We start from the raw sequence: 20,102 nt of genomic DNA, 5'->3' as shown, positions 1-20,102 counted from the left end.
TAACTACTTCACATTTGTAATCTTTTTTAAGTATGTCCAATATAGATCAATGCATTTCTTCTCAAGACCTTAAACAACTCTTACCAGCATTACCACCTTTGCTGTAATTAAACTTTCTGTTACAAAATGGTATGCTCATCTGACTAGTGCATTTGCAACATATGTATGAAATGAATTATTTTTTTAAAATCTATTCTATGAATGCTATTTATTTTCCTGAACAACTTTTCATGCTAATTCATTTAAGGAGCTTGAGTTAAAAATAAGATTTCTGCATGTATCACTTGTCCTATCGTTTCTTGAGAAATACACACAGTAACACCCAGAGCCAATCTTACTGGCTTAAGTTGTAGTGGAACTGCACCTTAATAAAGGGGAAGGTTTAATAAACTGAGATATTTTTTCAATTTTGGTAATATTAATTAAAGGTAATTGATATTATATCTCTTAGCCTGGCTGGATTATACTGGACCAACCAGATGCTGCTAGCCAGCCACAACAGCAGCAGCAGGAATCTCCTCCGTTGCCTTCAGGCTGGGAAGAAAGGCAAGACATCCTTGGCAGGACCTACTATGTTAACCATGAATTCAGAAGAACACAGTGGAAAAGACCAACTGCTCAGTATGTCCTTTGGCCTGACAATTCGAGTCTTATATTAACTAGTTCACTCTGGTTACATTGAAAGCAAGAGAACTAGATAGCGAACAGCTTGAGAATTAGTGGAGAGCTTTCCATAGCTTAACCATCAAGCCCACATGTAGTGGTCACTGGCTAGTGGTCAATTTAACTGCACAGTACTCTTCCTGTTCTCTGGAACTATGCATTCAAATAGAAACTGGTTGCAATTTTAAGAGATAGTAACTATAGTAATGAAAAGAAAATTATTTTTCAGCTCTAAGCCTGGTTCCTCCTTCCCAGCAGAGACTGCATGAAATTATTTACCTTGTTTTTTTTCAGATTTTGTTTTTTTTCCCCCCTTAGAGTGTGAAGTACAAAAACAATACCTGGAATGCTATCTGGTTCTTTAGTTTAACTTACGCTTCATTTGACATGAATGCTTATGCTTTTTAAACAGTTTACATTAATTTTATAGCTCGTGACAGTTTCTTTTTCTTCTGCCAGAATGACTATAATGTGTGTTTTTGCCGTTAGCCTAGCTTACTGTTGAAAGACAAAATGTGGCTACTGTATGCTGACTTGTCCCCTGCTCCCCCGTAGGGACAATGTAGCTGTGGCAGATGTTGGTAGTGTGCAGTTGGAGGCTCAGCATGTGTTCACTCATCGGCGACAGATATCAGAGGACACAGAAAATCTAGACAACAGAGATTCCCCCGAGGTAAAAACAATCTCTTAAATGTTTCTGAAATTCAAGTAACTTCCAAATCTAGTTAAAAAGCTTGTCTTAACTATTTATAACTTGGAACTACTTTTTAAAAATGTTTTTTCCTTATTTTCTTTTTAAAGAGCTGGGATATTATAACTGAAGATGAGGCAACAATGTATAGCAATCAGAACCTTCAAATACCCCTCTCTCAGAGTAACTGTGATATACAGACTCATCTTGCAGAAGAATTGAATACTAGACTTACTACCTCTGGAAGTTCAGCTACTGGCCAGCCAGCAGCCTACACTGTAAATTATTTTTCTCATTATTCTAACATACAGAAATATCTATAATATTTTGCACAAAATGTTACTACTGATAGAATTAGATTCATAAATACTTCATATTAACAGTTACATTTTTGATTTCATCTCAAACGTAGATAATTTAAGAATAATGTTTTTGCTATAGAACCCCATCTAAGCAAGTGTTTTATTCTTCCCTGCTTTGCTTTTATTCCTGCCTGAGGTTAAACCAGACTTGCATTAACTATTTTTTCAGTATATAAATCTACCTCTTAGTCTAGTATCATACTGAGTACTGCTGAAAACTACAGGTGAAGGAAGCTGTCTATATCCTGAAAGATTATTTCTAAGGGAGTTGTGCTATATTGGTTACTTTTTCCAGTAGGACAAGTTTTAAGATAACTCATTTTTCATTGTTAATATTGAGATAAGGTTTTACAATTGGGCTGAGTAAACCTGGTGATACCATAGCAGTGAAAAAGGGACCTCGCTCATATAGTTCCACAGCCCTTGTGCCAGTTATGAAACTTGTCCGACCTCTCAGTGAGTCTGTTCTGCTTACTAACCCAGCAGAAAACTATTCTCTTTTTCCCCCAACTCTGTTTTTTACTGTTTTAACAAGCTGCAGCAGCACCCTAAGTTGTCTGACAAATACTACGCTGGCAAAGGGGAAGCAGGAGGAGTACAGAGTCAGGAGTGAGACGTGTCTTTTTGATGATAGCAAGCAATTAGATAAGCTCAGCTGTCTTGTGAAACCCAAGCTCCACAAACAGCCTTGTAACCTAATATGTGACTTGAGAAATCCACTGTCCATTGAGGAAAGCCTGTAAAGGTGACCCAGACCATCTAGTCTGTCAGACTTTGGTATTTAAATAAAATCATTAGCTTTTGTGATGCTAAGAATGCTATTCCAAATGTAGATTTGGAATTGACTGTATTTTTCTAAGTTTGTACAAAGGCATCACCAGTGTTGCTGGAAACAGCAGAGTGAGACTGAAAAGACTTTAGTTGATCTCTGCTATTCAGAATCCTTTGGATAGCAAGAAAACTTACTTCAGCTTGCTCAGGTGGCCTAAGCAAAGGAAGAGGGAGATATTCAAATTATTTGCAAGAGCCAGCTAGAATGACAATCTTGCCTCCCTTCACTGCCATCACCCTCAAAAAAGTAAATTTAAAAACTTAATCATGCTTTTTCTTTGAAGTATTCTAAAACAGTATGTAGATAGGGAAAAATCCTTCAAATAATCTGGAAATTTTGGAGCAAGATGAAATATAGTTGCTTGATTGTAGCAGATGAGGTCTAAATGTGGCTCTAGGCAGAAAGGTAGATGTTTATGTAAAGTCCTGGGATTTAATTACTGTTTTCAAACTGGATGTCTCAGACTCTCATATCTTGTCATTATTAACTTAATCTACTCTCTGAAAAGTTGTGTTAGTTCTAATATATCACAGGCTTTAATCCACTTACAAGATAACGCAGTAAGTTCTGTACGGTAAATTCAATTGTAATGTAACTCTAATGTTTTAAGTGCCAAAACGTCTATGATAGAGTTTTCAGAACTTTTACAAGCCTCCGTATTATTCTGTTGTAAGATTATAATGGACACTATGAACATAATGTTTCTAGCAGTGTTAAAACAGTAGTTTCCAAAATAGTATGTTAAATGGACATTTCAAAAGAAATAAGTTGCATTGTTCAAGATGAAAACTGTAAAGTGTTGTAACCATTGTTGACTGTTTGCTGCCATCCTTAAAGCTGCAATAATAGCTAATATGTCATTCCTCTTCACTACTTCAAGAACCATTCCAGCAGAAGAGGTAGTCTGCAAACATACAGAGTTGAAGAGCAGCCTGCACATCCAGTGGTATGTCATTTTCCAAAAAAAACAGGCTTGTGTAGCAGAGAAGTTGAAGGATTTTCTTAATGTAAAAGGTTTTTTTTAACTATGTATCATGTGCTGACATTTTAAATGAGATTTGGCGGCCTTCTGGCATCTGTCCTGACAAAATTGAAATTATGATTCTAGTAAGATTGGAGTTCCATTGTAAAACTTTCATATTCCAACTTTCTGGTTTTGGTTTAACATTAGCTCAATACATGGATAAAACCTGCAAAAAGTAGTAGTCTTCCCATGAAGATGTAGATTTTGTTTTTCAAGTTGTTTGCTTTATAATTAAAAGATGTACCACCATCCTTACGTTATGTTTTCTTGGTGACAATGCAAATTTACAATGAGCTCATAGCCAGAAGTACTAGGCTGGATCAGCAATACCTAAACCAGGTATACAAATGAATCCTCTTAGATAAGGATCTTGAATTAAAAAAAAAAAATTTTTGTACTTCATACTATTCAGTAAGGATTTAAACACTGCTTTTATATTTTATCCAGTTTGTGCAAATCATTGACCTTCTGGATTAAGTTTCGTTTTGTTGTTTTAATTTGACAGAGGAAAGCCTTTTCACAGTCAATTTCGTACTTTTCTAAACTGTTTTTCTTCTGTTATCACTAATATTTAGTTACTGCCCACTTCATCTGGATTACCCCCGGGCTGGGAAGAACGACAAGATGAAAAAGGGAGGTCATATTATATAGATCACAATTCTAGAACCACTACCTGGATAAAGCCAGTTGTACAGGTACTGTCTGTCTTCTAATTATCAATATTTATTCATTTAACCTTTTAAACATCTCACATAATAGAAGTAAAGTTTAGAGGCCTCTTTGAAATAGAATATGTGAAAGGCATAAACTGGTAAAGCACTACATAAAATATCTGAGAGAATGCAATGAGACTTAAGAAAGTAATATTTATGGCCACTCACTCTACTATTAGTGTAACAAGAAAGTCTTCTGGAGAATGATGGCTGATTGAGAAGCCTGAAAGACTTCTTTTAACTTTGGTAGCATAATTAGTGATTGTTAGTCAATGTCGTTGATATTAAACTAAACAAATCTATGTACTGTCTGGCACTTGCTTTATGAAACTGCTGTCATGAGTCAAAACAGGTTAACAGAAAAAAAGATACTGCTCTACAGGACTTGGATTTTTTTTTTTTTCATTTACCATAGATTGCCGTGGAAGCAAGTCAATTGTCAGCTGCACAAACTATTTCTATAGTAAGACAACCACAAGCAACATCAAGTGATGCATCACAACAGTCTTCTCAGCAGCAGCCCGAAATGGAGCAAGGATTCCTCCCTAAAGGCTGGGAAGTCCGACATGCACCCAATGGGAGACCATTCTTTATTGACCACAACACCAAAACTACAACATGGGTAATGGAAAATTGCTCTCATGAACTGAAATTCTAGTTCCTGTCAAGTCAAAGCTTTGCTGCTTTCAGCAAGCTTCCGTAGATTTCTTTAGCGCCAAGATAGCTGTGTCATGTCTGGTGAGGGACATATATAACAAAAATGCAAAGTTATTTAAAATATCTATCATGAGTAGAACATTATGAATTTTACAGACTGTATTGGTGCTTGAAAGTTTAGCTTGGAAGGAGGAAAATAGTGATGTATATAAGAATCTGCTTTACACATGTAAAGCATCTCCTAAATGACACTTCTGTCGTAACTCTAAAACTGTGGTAGCTTATATGTGCTGTTAATAAAAATCAGTTTTGTAAACTTACCTTCAACAGGAAATCCACTACCTTGAATTTATCACATGGTACAGTGCACAATGCAAATTTCTGTGAATTCTTAAGAAAGCAGGCCAGGTGCAGCTGCAATATGGATGAGGGAGTTGTACAGCTACAGTTCCACAGAGTGGCACTGCACACTGCTAGGCAATGCTGATAGATGGACTTAAGCTTTTAAAGAGTAGGTCAGTATTACTGTGAGATGAAAGAGAAACAGAGAAATGCATTAAATTGACTCAAAATGTATATTGATTTCTTCAGGATTACGAAGAGATCTCATTTAACACAAACACTTTCCCCTTACTCACCAAAAAAACCCCAAACCAACCACCCAACCAACAAAAAACCCAACCACCAAACTGAAAAAGCACAAGATGTGCCAGAAACCATGTGGAAAGATTAATTTGAAACAATTACACTAAAACCGACTTGAATGAGGGATTTTATGTATATAGAAGTATATATATATTTATTATTTGTATATATTTTCTTTATATATATAAAAAATAAAATAAAGTGTGAGGTCATTAGAAGATGATTGTAAACTATTGGAGGACTCAGAATCCCCAAGGAGCTACCTAGCTGCAGAACATGCAACAATTATCTAGTTGGTACAAGGTATATTCTTTACACAATCATTAATAAAGAGAAAAAAAAAAAAGCAAAACAATACAACAAAATGATTTTAATACATTGCTTGTTTTGTTTCCAAAGGAAGATCCAAGACTGAAAATTTCTGCTCATCCGAGGAGAAAGACTTCCCTAGATCCAGTAGACCTGGGCCCATTACCAGTAAGTAAACTATTTTATACTTTTTTTTCAGATACAGCAATTTAAATACTTAAATTAGCACTATCAAAGCTTGCACATGAGAAAACATAGCCTGCTTTTTTATACAAAAAAAATCTTTATTTTGTATCACAGTGCTGAGAGTAGATGGAGGGTGGGGAATGCCCCCAGCTGCAGATCATGTTGAGTTCTGTGCAAACTATATGGTCAGAAATTTTTAAGTGTCTCCTTCTTACAGCCAGGGTGGGAAGAGAGAACTCACACAGATGGAAGAATATTCTTCATAAACCACAGTATGTACAATGTAGTATTCTCCCCTAGTCATCATTTTATTTCTGAACATTATCTAAATTAATGGAACTGATTAAGAAATGTCTTGCAGATACAAAGAAAACACAATGGGAGGATCCTCGACTGCAGAATGTGGCAATTACTGGACCAGTAAGCTTTCCTCATGTAGCTTTACATATTTTTCAAGAAAATTGTTAATAAAATTCAAACAAACTCTTGTCATCCATCAGATACTCAGTCTAGAAGATGAAACTTCCAGAGTGTTCAAACAAGGCTTTTTTATTTCTTTAAAAAGACTGCTTAGAAGGCTTTCTGTGGAAATGGTCTTTAAATGCCCAAAAGAAAAATCAGTTTCCATAGTAGCAAGAAAGTTTCCTTGTAGACTGGGAAGGAGGTGGGATTTGAAGTGGATAAAAAACTTTATTTTTTATCTATAGCGTCCAAAAAACCTAGCTCAATTCATGAAGTAAACTTGAAAAAAAGGAAAAAAAGAAAGTATCTTTAAGAGGAATGAATTTCCAACTGAAAAATAATTATCTAGCCTTGATACTTAATCTGAAGTGCAAAATTACCACGACTAATTGCGAAGATGGTACACATTATAATTATAGATAGGTTTTAGTGTTCACCTGATATCTGTGTTTATTAATAGCCCGCATATGTAAACAACCTTCTCTGTCCATGGAAAATAGAGGTGTTTGTAGCCAGGTCTCTCATGATACAGCAAGGAAAGACTATGTGTTACGTAAGTCACCAAAGACATTTTGGTCACTTCGATTTGGGTCAGTCACATCAGCTAATAGTGAAGTACAGCATAAATTCTATGCAATTGATCAGAACAAATGATCTGAACAAAGAAGTACTTTTCATTCCAGATGTTTTGAACTGGAAAAACATATTTTTAAAAATTGAAAGTCTCCCCTGATACTTAGTAAAGCATGTATTCCTCTTTTCTTAGAACTTAAATTCATTGTCTGTGTTTCACAAATGTAGACTAGTTTATATTGCATTAATTGTTGGAGTATCTCAAGTGCATTTTTTTTTTTTTCAAAGGCTGTGCCTTACTCCAGGGACTATAAGCGGAAGTATGAGTTCTTCAGAAAGAAACTGAAGAAACAGGTTAGTAATCTGTAGGAATCCAGCAGAAGGTTAAGAAATTTGTGCCCCTAAACAAAGGAAGGCTTAGGTTACAGTGAAATGAAGCTGAGCTTTGTAACCTGCGTAGGGAAGATAGGTTTGCTGTCTGATCACAAAGACGTTTGTGAAGCAGTGACTTGGTAACAATGAGCATTTAATCTAACAGTAGGGTTTGTGACTTTGCTCACAGTCTCATCACTGCATAATCTAATTGAAAAAGTAGAAATTCTAAAAGGTTAAAAACCTTGTGAACTTGGAAGTAGGCTGGCAGCAGGGAAGTTTGGAAATCACCGATCTAGCATATAATAGTTTTTGAAACTCAGAACATGGAAACAGAAGCTGTCAGAATAGATTTTAGACTGTTCAGATAGAAATCCGTACTGTCGTCTTGATCAGGCTAGATGACTGTGATCAATTGTTGTAGCCTTAAAATCTTCAGTTCATGAATCTCACTTGCGAGTTCCAGTCGGAAGCGGCAGTGCCAGATACAGTTGTCACGCGCAGCGTGAAAGGCTGTAACTAGCATCTGAATATCCAGGTAACGATGAGTCTTTGCACGACTGCAGTCAGATTTGGCCTTCTTGGGAGATATTTTATACGTATAATAATATCCTTAGACTTCAGACCCATACTTCACCTTTTCCCTACCAAGTCTGTCTCTAGCCTTTCTGAAACCTGTACGTTTTGAGCTAATGTGTAAATTGCTCACAATTATGTGTGCACCACATTTTTTGTGTCCTTAGTCAAACAAGCTTGGCATTCATTCAAATGTCGTTATCCTAATTTAGGAAGTGATAGACAGCTCTGCCACACAATATAATTGTAGTAATTTAAGAATTAAGTACACATCTGGATTTTAAAGCGTACATTCCTATTGCCTTTTAAGCATTCATATATCTAAATAACAGTTAGGGTAATGAGTTGATTTGTATTGAGATTTAATTATTGAATACTATTTTAATCAACTAAGTTTGTTTTTAGTAATTGTTTTTATTATTGCTTGAACTTTTTTTCTGAAAATCTGATTTGCAACTAAGCACAGGAATATATATATTAAAAAAAAAAATCAGGATATTTACTGCTTTCTGAAATGACAAGCAAGTCCTGTATATTTCAGCCACCATGGAAATTAGAGATATAATATTATACAGTAGTTGGCAACTTGGAAAATGACAAATAAAGTTCTCCCCACCCCAAGAAATTATTTTTTGTTTGTAGTGTGGATCAAGCTGTTGTGGGAATATGTATAGGCATTACATGTAAAGGCAGCATTTTTTTTTGGAGGGTGGGGGGGCATTTAGGATGGATTGTTTAAGGAGTACAAGAAAATAAAAAGGAAGCATATCTGAACACATGCTCTTCAGATTGATTTCCTATATATTTCTGCATTCAAAAATTCATTATTTCTACCCAGTGTGTGACTAATTCTTTGAAATTTGAAGTATATTGAGTTTCATAATCATCACAGAGCAACATGAGTTGATATTTCCTGTTCCCACTTTCACTGAATTTCTCAATTTTGCCTGAAGTAATTGCTGAAATGAACTGGCTGAAAACAAGTGAAATCAATAAAGTACTCTGTTCTTATATAGTGATTTAATGATTCAGCAAACTTTTATTCCTGGTTTATTAGGGGCTTACTTTGAAAGCTAAGCAGCAAATATTACCTCCTTGGATATTTTAATTTAAATATTTTCCTATAGAATAGTAAATATGAGTCTTGTGATTTGTTCCTGTGACTTCAAATTTTAAGTGGACTGATTTTTATTTGACTATTGTAGGAATACTTGTTTGTCATGTATGTCTTAAGTGAGACAACAGGACTTACAGCCTTATATTTAGAATATTGAACTAGAAAGTAAAATAAGTCAAGTAAAATTGTTTAAAAATAATTTTTTTATAAATGCTGAGATTTATTTTCTAATCAAGCTTATAATATGATGAATTTTCAGTGTTAAAAAAGATTCCATGCCTTGCTGCATGCAGAACAACTGAGCATATGCTGTTACTAGTAAGAACTTATTTTAACCCTATTTTCTTGATATGAAATAGAACTTAGTATCTGAAACTCTCCATGCTAGTTCAATTATATGTAAATACAGCCTCTTGTCAATCAGATTGTGTTATGTGTCCAAATTATTTAAGAAAAGTATTTGTGTGCCGTTTTTCATCTGTTTACAGAATTTGCATATTCTGCAAGACTAAAAGATGCTGGGTTTTGTTCTATTGTTCTATAGTTCTTTTTGTTTTGTTTGTTTTTTAGAGTGATATTCCAAATAGATTTGAAATGAAAATTCATCGCACAACAATCCTTGAAGATTCTTATAGAAGAATTATAGCTGTAAAGAGAGCAGATTTCCTTAAAGCAAGACTTTGGATTGAATTTGATGGTGAAAAAGGTTTAGACTATGGAGGAGTGGCCAGGGAATGGTTCTTCCTTCTCTCTAAAGAAATGTTTAATCCTTATTATGGATTGTTTGAATATTCAGCTACGTAAGTAATCCAGGTCCAGAAGACATGAAGACTTGCTAGAGAAAGCAGATCAATTGTATTTCTCATACCTACTTTAAAAATGGAATTACTTCCCCCCAAAAATGTATAGGAGGGTTTAATTGTTAATAACTTCAATCTTCTGCACCTAGTTTGTCATTTTACAGAGGAATAATGTGGAGACAGTACCTGTATCTTTTTTTTCAGCAGTCTGACAAAAGCCATGTCTTCTTTGCATAGACAAGCATACACTTGCAACCATCTACTACTTACAGAAGAGGCAGTATATCATAAATAATGTGGAGAATATAATTCTGATTAATTTAAAATTAATAGGAGTTAAGCTTTTCTCTTTGGATTATCTCTAACTTACAAAGGTAGTTTGTGGTGTTTCAAAACGAACAAAAAAAAACCACAACAACAACAAAAAAATCTACTATCCTAATAGAATCTTCGATTGAGTGTGTTTAATATTAGATTAGTGATTTATTCATTTAAATGTGATTATTTTTTCAATTTCATGAAAAGTAATACCTGATTTTAACCAGTGATGTCTTTCAGATCTTCAAACGTGGTAGTGTTCCAATAGTACAACATTTTGTTTTTCTTTTCTTCCCTGCTCCCTCCCTCAACTTCAGAGATAACTATACTCTGCAGATCAATCCAAACTCTGGACTTTGCAATGAAGATCATCTCTCTTATTTCAAGTTTATAGGTCGTGTAGCCGGAATGGCTGTTTACCATGGCAAACTTTTGGATGGTTAGTATTTTCTTTATGTAATATGATATTTAGATTAATATTGTGCATATTTTGAATTTTAAGTTACGTACTATTCAATTTATTTCTTCTTTTTTAAAGCCTTTTTTATTCGTCCTTTTTACAAGATGATGCTCCAAAAACCAATAACGCTTCATGATATGGAGTCTGTGGTATGTAATTTACTTTGTCATCCTTACATTTACATGTTAGGATTTCATGTTCATATTAATTTTTTATATTTTTTTTTAATGACATTGTGAAGGTTGAAAGTGCATTATTGAAAGAAATTTTAGGCTACATCTTTTATAAGTCTGTAAGTTGTATAGGAATTAAAACTTTCAATGAAAATCCGAGAGACCTAGACTCTAGTAAAGTCAGTTAAGCTATATCGAAACTTGACTTTAAACTTTCTGTGATGTTTTCTTAAAATGCTTTTAGACACTAAGGTTTCTAAAATTAAATATCAACATATTTGTGATCCCTGTCTTACCCTGTTTTTTATATTAGTTTGTGTCTTTTGATTATTAAAAAGAAATGTATTATACTTTCAGAGACTGAAAATATTAATGAGTGATACAATGTAACATTTTTAGAGGAAAATATGGGTCTTAACGTTTTCTTCGTTTGTTTCCCTGATAATGGTTCTTATCTAGAGTAGTTGTGAGCAGTGATTTTTATTCTAGCTCTTGAATCTATTACTGGTTTTGCTGTCCTATAAGAATACAGAATATAGTTCCTATCTGTTTCTGAGTAACAGATTTATAGATGTGTCCTGATTTTTTTTTTTTTTTTTTAATTATGGATTAAAAGGGACCTTAAAGATCATCTAGTTTCAATCCCCCTGCCATGGGCAGAGACACCTTCCACTAGATCAGGTTGTGCAAAGCCCCATCCAAGCTGCCCTTGAACACTCCCAGGGATGGGGCATCCACAACTTCTCTGGGCAACCTGTTCCCGTGCCTCACCACCCTCAGAGTGAAGAATTTCTTCCTTAGATCTAATCTAAATCTCCCCTCTTTCAGTTTAAATCCATTGCCCCTTGTCCTGTCACTACACACCCTTGTAAAAAGTCCCTCCTCACCTTTCTTGTAAGCCCCCTTTAGGTACTAGAAGGCTGCTAGAAGGTCTCACATGGAGCCCTCTCTTCTCCAGGCTGAACAACCCTAAATCTCTCAGCCTGTCTTCATAGGAGAATTACTCCAGCTCTCTGATCATTTTTGTGCCCTCCTCTGAACCTGCTCGAGCAAGTCCATGTCTTCCTTATGATAAGGGACCCCAGAGCTGAACTGCAGGTGGGGTCTCACGAGACCAGAGGAAGGTGGAGGATTACCTCCCTCAACCTGCTGCCCACACTTCTTTTGATGCAGCCCAGGATGCAATTGACGTTATCTTAATTTTAATTTCCTAAGGCTCTCTGTAATAATGCCTGACAATAAAGGGAAGGTAACTACAGGATGAGAGACAGAGAAGACACCAAAATAACATTACTTCAGATAATACTGTGACATCTTATCACCATTTTGCTACGTGAGAGATTTTTAGTCCCAAGATTGCTGAGTCTTCAGGTTTCAAATGTCTTTAAAGGTCTTTGTAGCTTTGTACAATTTCAGAGTCTCTGCATCCAATACAGGATTATCTATCCTAGGTAGCAGCATTCGCTGGGCTGTAATGGAGCTTCTTGTAGCTTAAAAGGTGGCTGCTCTACTCTATATATGCTCTTTTGTAATTCTCTCTTTTAGGATAGTGAATATTACAATTCTCTGAGATGGATTCTTGAAAATGATCCAGCAGAACTGGACCTCAGATTTGTAGTTGATGAAGAACTTTTTGGTCAGGTTAGTATGGTTAAGTAAAGTAGGATATACAAAACATGAAAGAAAACATTTGACCTGTGAAATTGACTGATTTTATCTGTATGGTGTTAAGAAATACCTTTGACTCACAGTCATGTTGGTTTGCTCATTCACCTGCTTCTCTTAGCAGGCACATGCTCATGCAGTGCTCTGTTAGCCTGGCTGTGATGTGATAAAGGACTTGGAAATAAGCAGAGCTTTGAAAAATAGGTCTTGCTTTTTTGCTCAATAATACTTGTATTGAAGTGTTGCTGTGAATGCAACTGAGGCTAAAATGTCCATAGTCCCATTACTTAATCTGGAGTAGAGGTTGGTTTTATGTGGTTGGCTGGAAAGGATGAGCTCTTTTGGAAATCTTTGGAATCATAAATTTCACTGGGAGGTGGTGATAGGGTTTTTTCTCTAAGATGTACTAGAAAACTATGGAATAAACAATCTTGTTGTGTAGAAAGCTATCCAAGGTAAGTCATGTAGAAATACCACAGGTCTTGAACAAAAATTCAAAATTACAGGTGCCAACTAGATCTAAATAGGATAACAGCCTTTGTGGTCTTGTGTAACTAAAGTGATCTGAAGTAGAAGCATGAAAATGTACATCCGTAATGAACTGAAAATCAGACATTTGTCTACTAAGATTCTAGTAGTATAAATCATTATGTAACAGATATGCATATTCATTCACTTACTGGGACCATTGCTGAATCTGTTCTGTGTTTTTCCCTGAGATTTGGAAAAAAGGCTAAATCATTGAAGGCTGAATCATTGAATATGCAGTTAGTGAAGACCACGTTACTTATGTGCAAACTGAGGTGATTTATTGTAGCTGGTCAGAAAAAATGGAAGTTGCCCCATTGCAGTCCGGCATCCCTGAATAATACTTTTTTTTAATAACAATCCACCAAATTCTATTTATTCAGATGACCTGTGAAACTGGTTCTATTTCTCATAGTTTTCAAATTCTGTGTTTTTCAAGAGTTAACTAATATTAACATATGAATTCTGTTAACGTATGCATCTCGTTTAAGACCTATTCTATGTATTGCATTTAGACCCATCAACATGAGCTAAAAAGTGGTGGATCAGAAATAGTTGTCACCAACAAGAACAAGAGAGACTACATTCAGTAAGTAGTGGTCACTGTGCAGTGTATCTCACTGGGTTGCCCCTCTAGTAATGGGGGCTGTGTGTTAGTTGTGTAAACAAAAGGAAGTTGTTGCGTTATATATAAATGCTTTTATGTTAAATGTTTTTGGCTTTGTTTTTTTTACAGTCTTGTAATTCAGTGGAGATTTGTGAGCAGAGTACAGAAACAAATGGCAGCCTTTAAAGAGGTATAGTTTTAATTACAAAAGAAATTCTTCTAAGAATTTGTTGCATCTAATCTTAAGACAAGGTTTTTTGAACATCCTGAAGACCCATATATAATGTTATTCCTGGTATAAAAAATGCAGTGATACTGTTTGTAGTGTCAGCTTTGAATTGTTTCAGACTTCAAAATCTTTTTGGTATGTTTTTACTGAGGTGTTTAATTCATATTGAAAAATGTGCTTATTTCTCAATTCTGACTGACAGCTTTAGCTGTAGTGCAAACTATTTAATGAACTCTGAAGAAATAAAAATTAAATCTGACTAATAGAATTAAATTAAACCAGTTGATTTATCCCTATTTGTATAAAAGATGTTATATATATGATATTCAGACATATGTTTATCATTCAGTGTAGTACAATAAAGATGTGAGATAAGTCAGAAATAAAAATACTGTAACCAAACTGGGGACTGCTGGTGTCCAAACATCTGTATTTGAAGTATTACTTTGGTTCTGTTTACTAAAGCATCTAAATATCATTCTTAGTGAACAAAACTGCTTAAATAATGTTGACTTGATTTTTAAAAACTTTCCTCATCTTTTTAGGGCTTTTTTGAACTAATACCACAGGATCTGATTAAAATTTTTGATGAAAATGAGCTAGAGGTAAGTGTATCAAGGAAAAGAAAACACATTATGTTGAAACTTAATGTTACTGACCTTAACTTTGGTGTGTTTTTTTTATCTCTATAGTTATTAATGTGTGGACTGGGAGATGTGGATGTGGCTGATTGGAAACTACATACAAAGTACAAAAACGGCTACAACATAAACCATCAAGTAATACAGTGGTTCTGGAAGGTATTCTGAAGTTCTATTTTTTTGCATAAAACCTGTTCAAAAACTGCTGCCTTTCAGCTATGCGAGTTTATCATGTGACACCTCAATAGGCCATTAAAACTCCTGAGAAAGATAGTAAGAAAACTAAGGATGAGATGCATGCTAAGAATGTAAATACACTGATGATACTTGCTTTTACAAAAAAATCCGTGTCTGACTGGGGTAAAAATATTTCTGTGTAGGTTTTTCTGGCATGGTTACACTAAAGAGGTGTTAAACTCTTCTGTTTAATAAATTACAGGAATTTGGCTGCTAGTTCATAACATCAGGAAACTTCAAAGAAAGAAGGGGCCAAATCTTCAAGGGAAATATTTTAACAGCCTGCTAAGCCAGTAACCATACTCTTGTTACAGTGCCATTAAAAAATTGTTGACTTCAGAGCTTTTAGCAATAGGCAGAGAAGTAGACTATGTGTGTCACTAAAAAAATGCATATATATATATAAAGAAAAATGATGTAGAAATAGAAACTATGTTGCATAAATCTGCTAGCTTAAAACTTTAATTTAAAAAAAATCTTTAATCATTATCATACATAGGCAGTCTTAATGATGGACTCTGAAAAGAGAATAAGATTACTTCAATTTGTTACTGGCACGTCACGCGTACCTATGAATGGGTTTGCTGAGCTGTATGGTGAGTACTTACGATTGTCTTCACAGTTAAGTAACAGAGAACATGATACCCACGTTGTCATGATATGTGACTTCAGACATAGGCACATTAGTTTTCAAATTTTGCTTTAAAATGAGTATGTACTGGCAGTTACAAGAAGCAAAGTTAGATCAGAGTCACTTAGATCGCACATTCTGAAAGTACTTCATTTTAATTCTGTTTTTGGAAGTTTTTAAATGTATAGGACTTCTCAAATGAATGTGGATTTTAAACTTCTAAAGAGCTGCAAAAAACCCTGTTTAACACGTGATTGAGCTTGAAGAAAATTCTCAGTTATCTAAGATCTGGTTACAAAGACATGCTGGTATCAGCAGTTTACTTCAGATTCTTGTAAGTTCCCCAACTTTTATCTGCTCACAAGCCACAGTTGTACAGATACAATTGTTTGTAAGGTTATACTGTAAAGAAGACCACTGAAATGACATGAGTTTAACATGATGTCAAAAGAAAAGTAGTGATCCTACAGTGCAGAGACTGAAACAAGCAGATGGCAGCGGGGAGCAGACTTTAATACCAAAGCCAGAAAACCCACTGTGGAAAGACCACAGGCAAGTGGATAGAACAGCCCACAAAGGGTGGGGGTGTTTGCTTAGGAGACGTCTGTTTTCAGCTGCCATCAGCTATTATGTTTTCTGCTAGACTACTTTATTAAGGCTAAAAGTGCTTGAGATCCTATGCAAGTGACTGAATAGCCTAACTTGCATATTTGAATAAACATTTTATTCTTTGTAAACAAGACAGTGATTTGCTTATAAAACACTAGAATTGTGAACGAACACCAGCCACCATGTGTCCCCATTTCTCCCTCTCTTCATTTTCTTTGTAAATATTTGATTTATTTTTCCATTCCACCAGTGAATGAGTTGTGATTTCCAATGGGAAGGACAGTGCCCTCAGCAGAGTTGAGCCATGTGACTGCTTTTGCACCTCAGCCTTGGTACTGTTGGAGTTACCGCAAATGCTGATTGCAGTGGAATCCTATCAGAATTCTACTGTCTCCAGATTATTGTTTATTTATCTAAAAACACAACCAGAGATAGAACTAAGGCATGATATAGGGAAAGAAACTGTTGAAGCTCTTGGTTCCCTTCTGCCCAGGGATGAGGATATTCTTGGGCAGTCTTCTGGCCAAGTCACAGTTCCTGTAGTTCTAGTCACTCACTAATGAAAAATTCAATTAGCAGTTGTCTTGCACAGTGCTTTGTTTCCTTCTCTTAAAGTTATTTCTGCTTTACTGTGGCCAGCATGCCATCTTCACTAAACCCTAGTAATGATCACAATCACACTTCCAGTACCTGCTTGTATTTGAAGAACTATAGGTGGTTCTTCAGTGCTTCATGTTGATATGTGGCTTTTTGCTGCTACTGGGCTGCCCCTGTGTTTTTTCCCTTCCCACCTTCTGGCTGCAGTCCTGGAGCTGGCTTTCTAGCAGGACATCTCCCTCCCGTGGCCTGAAGAGGCATTTCTGCTCATAAAAAGGGAGTGCTTGGTGCCCGTGGACAAATCCACCCAAGTTTGAGAATTAGGGTGCTGAACAGACATGACTTTTATTTCTTGTCTTCCCCCCACCTTGCTTTGTCAGGCTCTAGTTAATAAGTTGGATAGCTAAAATGAAGATTTGTACTTACCTAGCTATTAAAAGGGAGTTTTATCTTCTTGTCACATGGTAGAATGCACTGTCACGGAGCTGCTTCTCTGCTTCATCCCTATTCCAGGCATTCTTACTAGTTACATTTTTCAACCAGCATTCTGTGTTCAAGAAACATGTAACCCAAGGAAGGAAAGTAAAGTAGAGGAGCTGGAAGTGTTTCCACAACTACTGACATATCTGTCTCGCTGATAATATTTTAGAATTAAATGCTCAGTGTCTCTTCTCATCTATCTAGTTCATTTACTAGGCTTGTACGAAGTACAGTTTCTGTGCATTCATTGGTGTTTCCTACCTTTTTGTGTATGGTAGTAGTTGTGAAAGGGTTTTTTCCTCCTCTTCTTTTATTTTAATCTTTAGGATGAGTTGGCTTGGGTTCTTTTTTTTTTTTTTCTCCCTATATATAAGTTGGCTAACATCATCTTCCAAAGCTACTTCTACAATGTACATTATTACATGTTATCACATTATTTCATTTTATGATGAATATCTATACATTTCTTTTTTTTCATATCTCCATAAACCCACAAATGAAATGTTTTTGAGTGGAGAATTGTAACTTATATAGTAATATAAAAAAAAAAAACATTTTGGAGGAGTCAAAAAAAGGAAGGTGTCTGCCTGCATTATAAAACCAAATTGATTTCATAGATCTAAAAGTGCTCTACGCAGCACTTATATCTCAGCTATATTTATAGATCAACCTGTTCTCATTGCTGCTGGTCATCTTTATTCGAAACATGTTTCACATCTTGCATTTCAGAAGCAGAAGGCTACTCATTCTTAGCTAGCCATCTGCCTTGGAATACAATTCTCTAACTGTATTGATGGTCTCCTTGTGGAATAATCAGAGGACACTCACCATCAGAAATAATCACCTGTTTTCTGACAAGATTGACAAGATTGTGATTTTTATTTTTTATCTTTTTTTAACTGCATAGTCTTCTCCAGACATACACAAATGCTTTCAACAGCTTAAGGAAATGTTTACAAAATATCCTTGGCATCCGGCTGAGAAACTTTCAGATATGATATGTTGTAAGACAGTTGCTGAAGGCACAGGCATAGCTGGAGCTGCACTTGCTAGCCAAAAAACTTCTCTCAGGTGCATATGACCCTGGTGTACGCATATGGTCACTGTGTTTCAGAAAGTTCTCAGTTACACTACTCTGTTCTTGCATAGGTAAAGGTGGACATTGAGTACTTTTCTGCCAGGTTATGTAACTTGGCACATTGTGATAAACATGTCTGAATCTTTACATGCAAAATCTATACAGTATAAAACTGTTTTCTGCGTAAAATTTTCAGTGCCAACTACTATGCATGTGTTTTTAGGTCTTCGATTTCTGAGTTTAAGGCATGAAAGTCTCTTGAAATTAATATATAGCAAGAAAGAATTAAAATTACCAGTGAATTGGGATTATTGACCATTACTGAGTATAGACTGTTTGATTCATATAGATAGCTTCCACTAATGTCAGAATTGGATTACAAAAAACCCAAAATATTTCATAACTTGAATTTCTAATTACAAAAGAACCTCATAATGGAGTGGAGATTCATGTGTTCTTTTCTGCAGGTTCAAATGGACCACAGTTGTTTACAGTTGAACAGTGGGGTACCCCTGAAAAACTGCCAAGAGCTCATACCTGGTGAGTATTTAATTTAGGTAAATTATGACCTTTAGTAAGAGTGATAAAATACTTAAGAGTTTTCATCTGTTTTTCAGCTTTAATCGCTTGGATTTGCCTCCATACGACTCGTTTGAAGATTTATGGGATAAACTTCTTCTAGCGATTGAAAACACTCAGGGTTTTGATGGGGTTGATTAAGACACAGACATAAATTATATCAGTCCAGTGCTGCAATTTCATTTTAAGGGTTTACAAATTTGAATTTACCAGGGACTGCCATTGTGTTTAGTCATATGGCTATTGAATCTTCATGGTATCACTTGTAAAGTAAGTATGTATTAAAAACTCACTAACTTTTAAAAATGTATTTTACCTTTTCCACAGTTTTGTGTACTTTGCTAATAACTACAATATACACGTTGGATGGGCCAGTGCCAAGTAAGTCAAAAACTAAAATGTTTTTAAGCAGTTGCCTCTTCTACAGTATTTGACGGACTGTCCTGCAGTAAACTACTGAAGTAAAACTGTGAAGAAATCTTTGCAGGGGGTGTAAATTTGAATTGCTGCTTTAAGAGGAACAACTGAATTTGTTCAACTGTTTGTTTTTTTTAAAAAAAGCAACATGAAAAACAAAACCAACAAACTTCATGTAATGCAATATTGTAATCTGTGCTGCTTCAGGCTGTTTGCTACAGGTCTGCCCAAAGCACCTTATAATTCAGCATATTAGGTAAAACATTGGAAAGCGTTTGTTTGCATTATCAGGCATCAGTTTGCAGAACATTGACTTGCTGACACATTTTGTTAGATTTCTGTTTCTAATTTGCTTTTTTAAAAAACGTGTAAAAAACCCAGGATTTTTATATAAAACAGACAAGCAGCATAATTCTGAATCATAACAAGAAACTATATCATTTTTGTCTGAATTTGTATACAGTCATTGGTTTATTGAGTGTTTATCACTTTTTTTGATAAATTTGTAGTTCGATGATGGATAATATTTTCAATTCAGCCTTTTGCAACAAATTAAAGTGAAATTTGTATGGATATCACTCAGTATTAGTTACTGGTAGTTAGAGGCCTTTATTATCCATTCTTGCAGTATTGCACTACATAACAATAAAGAACATGTTTACAGGGTTTTCTGGGCCAAATTCAGCAATCTGATCTGTGCAAACTTCTCTGAACTGCATGGAGGTCATGCACATGTAACCAGGTGCAGAATTTGGTTCTGTAATATGTTTACAGGTTATGCTAGTTTCTATAGCTGCATTTTTATATTTTTTTCTCCACTGTTAGTCTAGAAACCAAATTTGTTAATACAGTATAACCAAAGTCATAACCA

General features: G+C 35.2%; 1 protein-coding gene across 5 annotated transcripts in view; it reads left to right on the top strand.

Annotated features, from left to right (window-relative positions):
- NEDD4 (NEDD4 E3 ubiquitin protein ligase) overlaps positions 1-19,616 on the top strand; it is a 59,538-nt gene extending 39,922 nt beyond the window's left edge. For 3 of the 5 annotated variants that reach the window (XM_086620605.1, XM_086620606.1, XM_009990121.2), the window contains 21 exons: positions 452-621; positions 1,219-1,336; positions 1,465-1,632; positions 3,429-3,494; positions 4,148-4,267; positions 4,701-4,907; positions 5,987-6,064; positions 6,300-6,354; positions 6,444-6,502; positions 7,406-7,471; positions 9,753-9,982; positions 10,618-10,739; positions 10,839-10,909; positions 12,479-12,574; positions 13,642-13,715; positions 13,863-13,923; positions 14,508-14,567; positions 14,655-14,762; positions 15,340-15,436; positions 18,703-18,775; positions 18,853-19,616. In XM_086620605.1, the coding sequence (XP_086476731.1) occupies positions 452-621; positions 1,219-1,336; positions 1,465-1,632; positions 3,429-3,494; positions 4,148-4,267; positions 4,701-4,907; positions 5,987-6,064; positions 6,300-6,354; positions 6,444-6,502; positions 7,406-7,471; positions 9,753-9,982; positions 10,618-10,739; positions 10,839-10,909; positions 12,479-12,574; positions 13,642-13,715; positions 13,863-13,923; positions 14,508-14,567; positions 14,655-14,762; positions 15,340-15,436; positions 18,703-18,775; positions 18,853-18,955 (2,202 nt within the window). In that variant the 3' untranslated portion in view covers positions 18,956-19,616. Of the gene's footprint in view, positions 1-451; positions 622-1,218; positions 1,337-1,464; positions 1,633-3,428; positions 3,495-4,147; positions 4,268-4,700; positions 4,908-5,986; positions 6,065-6,299; positions 6,355-6,430; positions 6,503-7,405; positions 7,472-9,752; positions 9,983-10,617; positions 10,740-10,838; positions 10,910-12,478; positions 12,575-13,641; positions 13,716-13,862; positions 13,924-14,507; positions 14,568-14,654; positions 14,763-15,339; positions 15,437-18,702; positions 18,776-18,852 lie in introns of those variants that run through there. The other 2 variants (XM_086620603.1, XM_086620604.1) reach the window with 2 other exon arrangements.
- Positions 19,617-20,102: the final 486 nt, after the last annotated feature.

The sequence above is a fragment of the Tauraco erythrolophus genome, chromosome 14 (genome assembly GCF_009769465.1).
Source record: "Tauraco erythrolophus isolate bTauEry1 chromosome 14, bTauEry1.pri, whole genome shotgun sequence".
Lineage (NCBI taxonomy): Eukaryota > Metazoa > Chordata > Aves > Musophagiformes > Musophagidae > Tauraco > Tauraco erythrolophus.
This window is presented reverse-complemented; position numbering and strand designations above follow the sequence as displayed.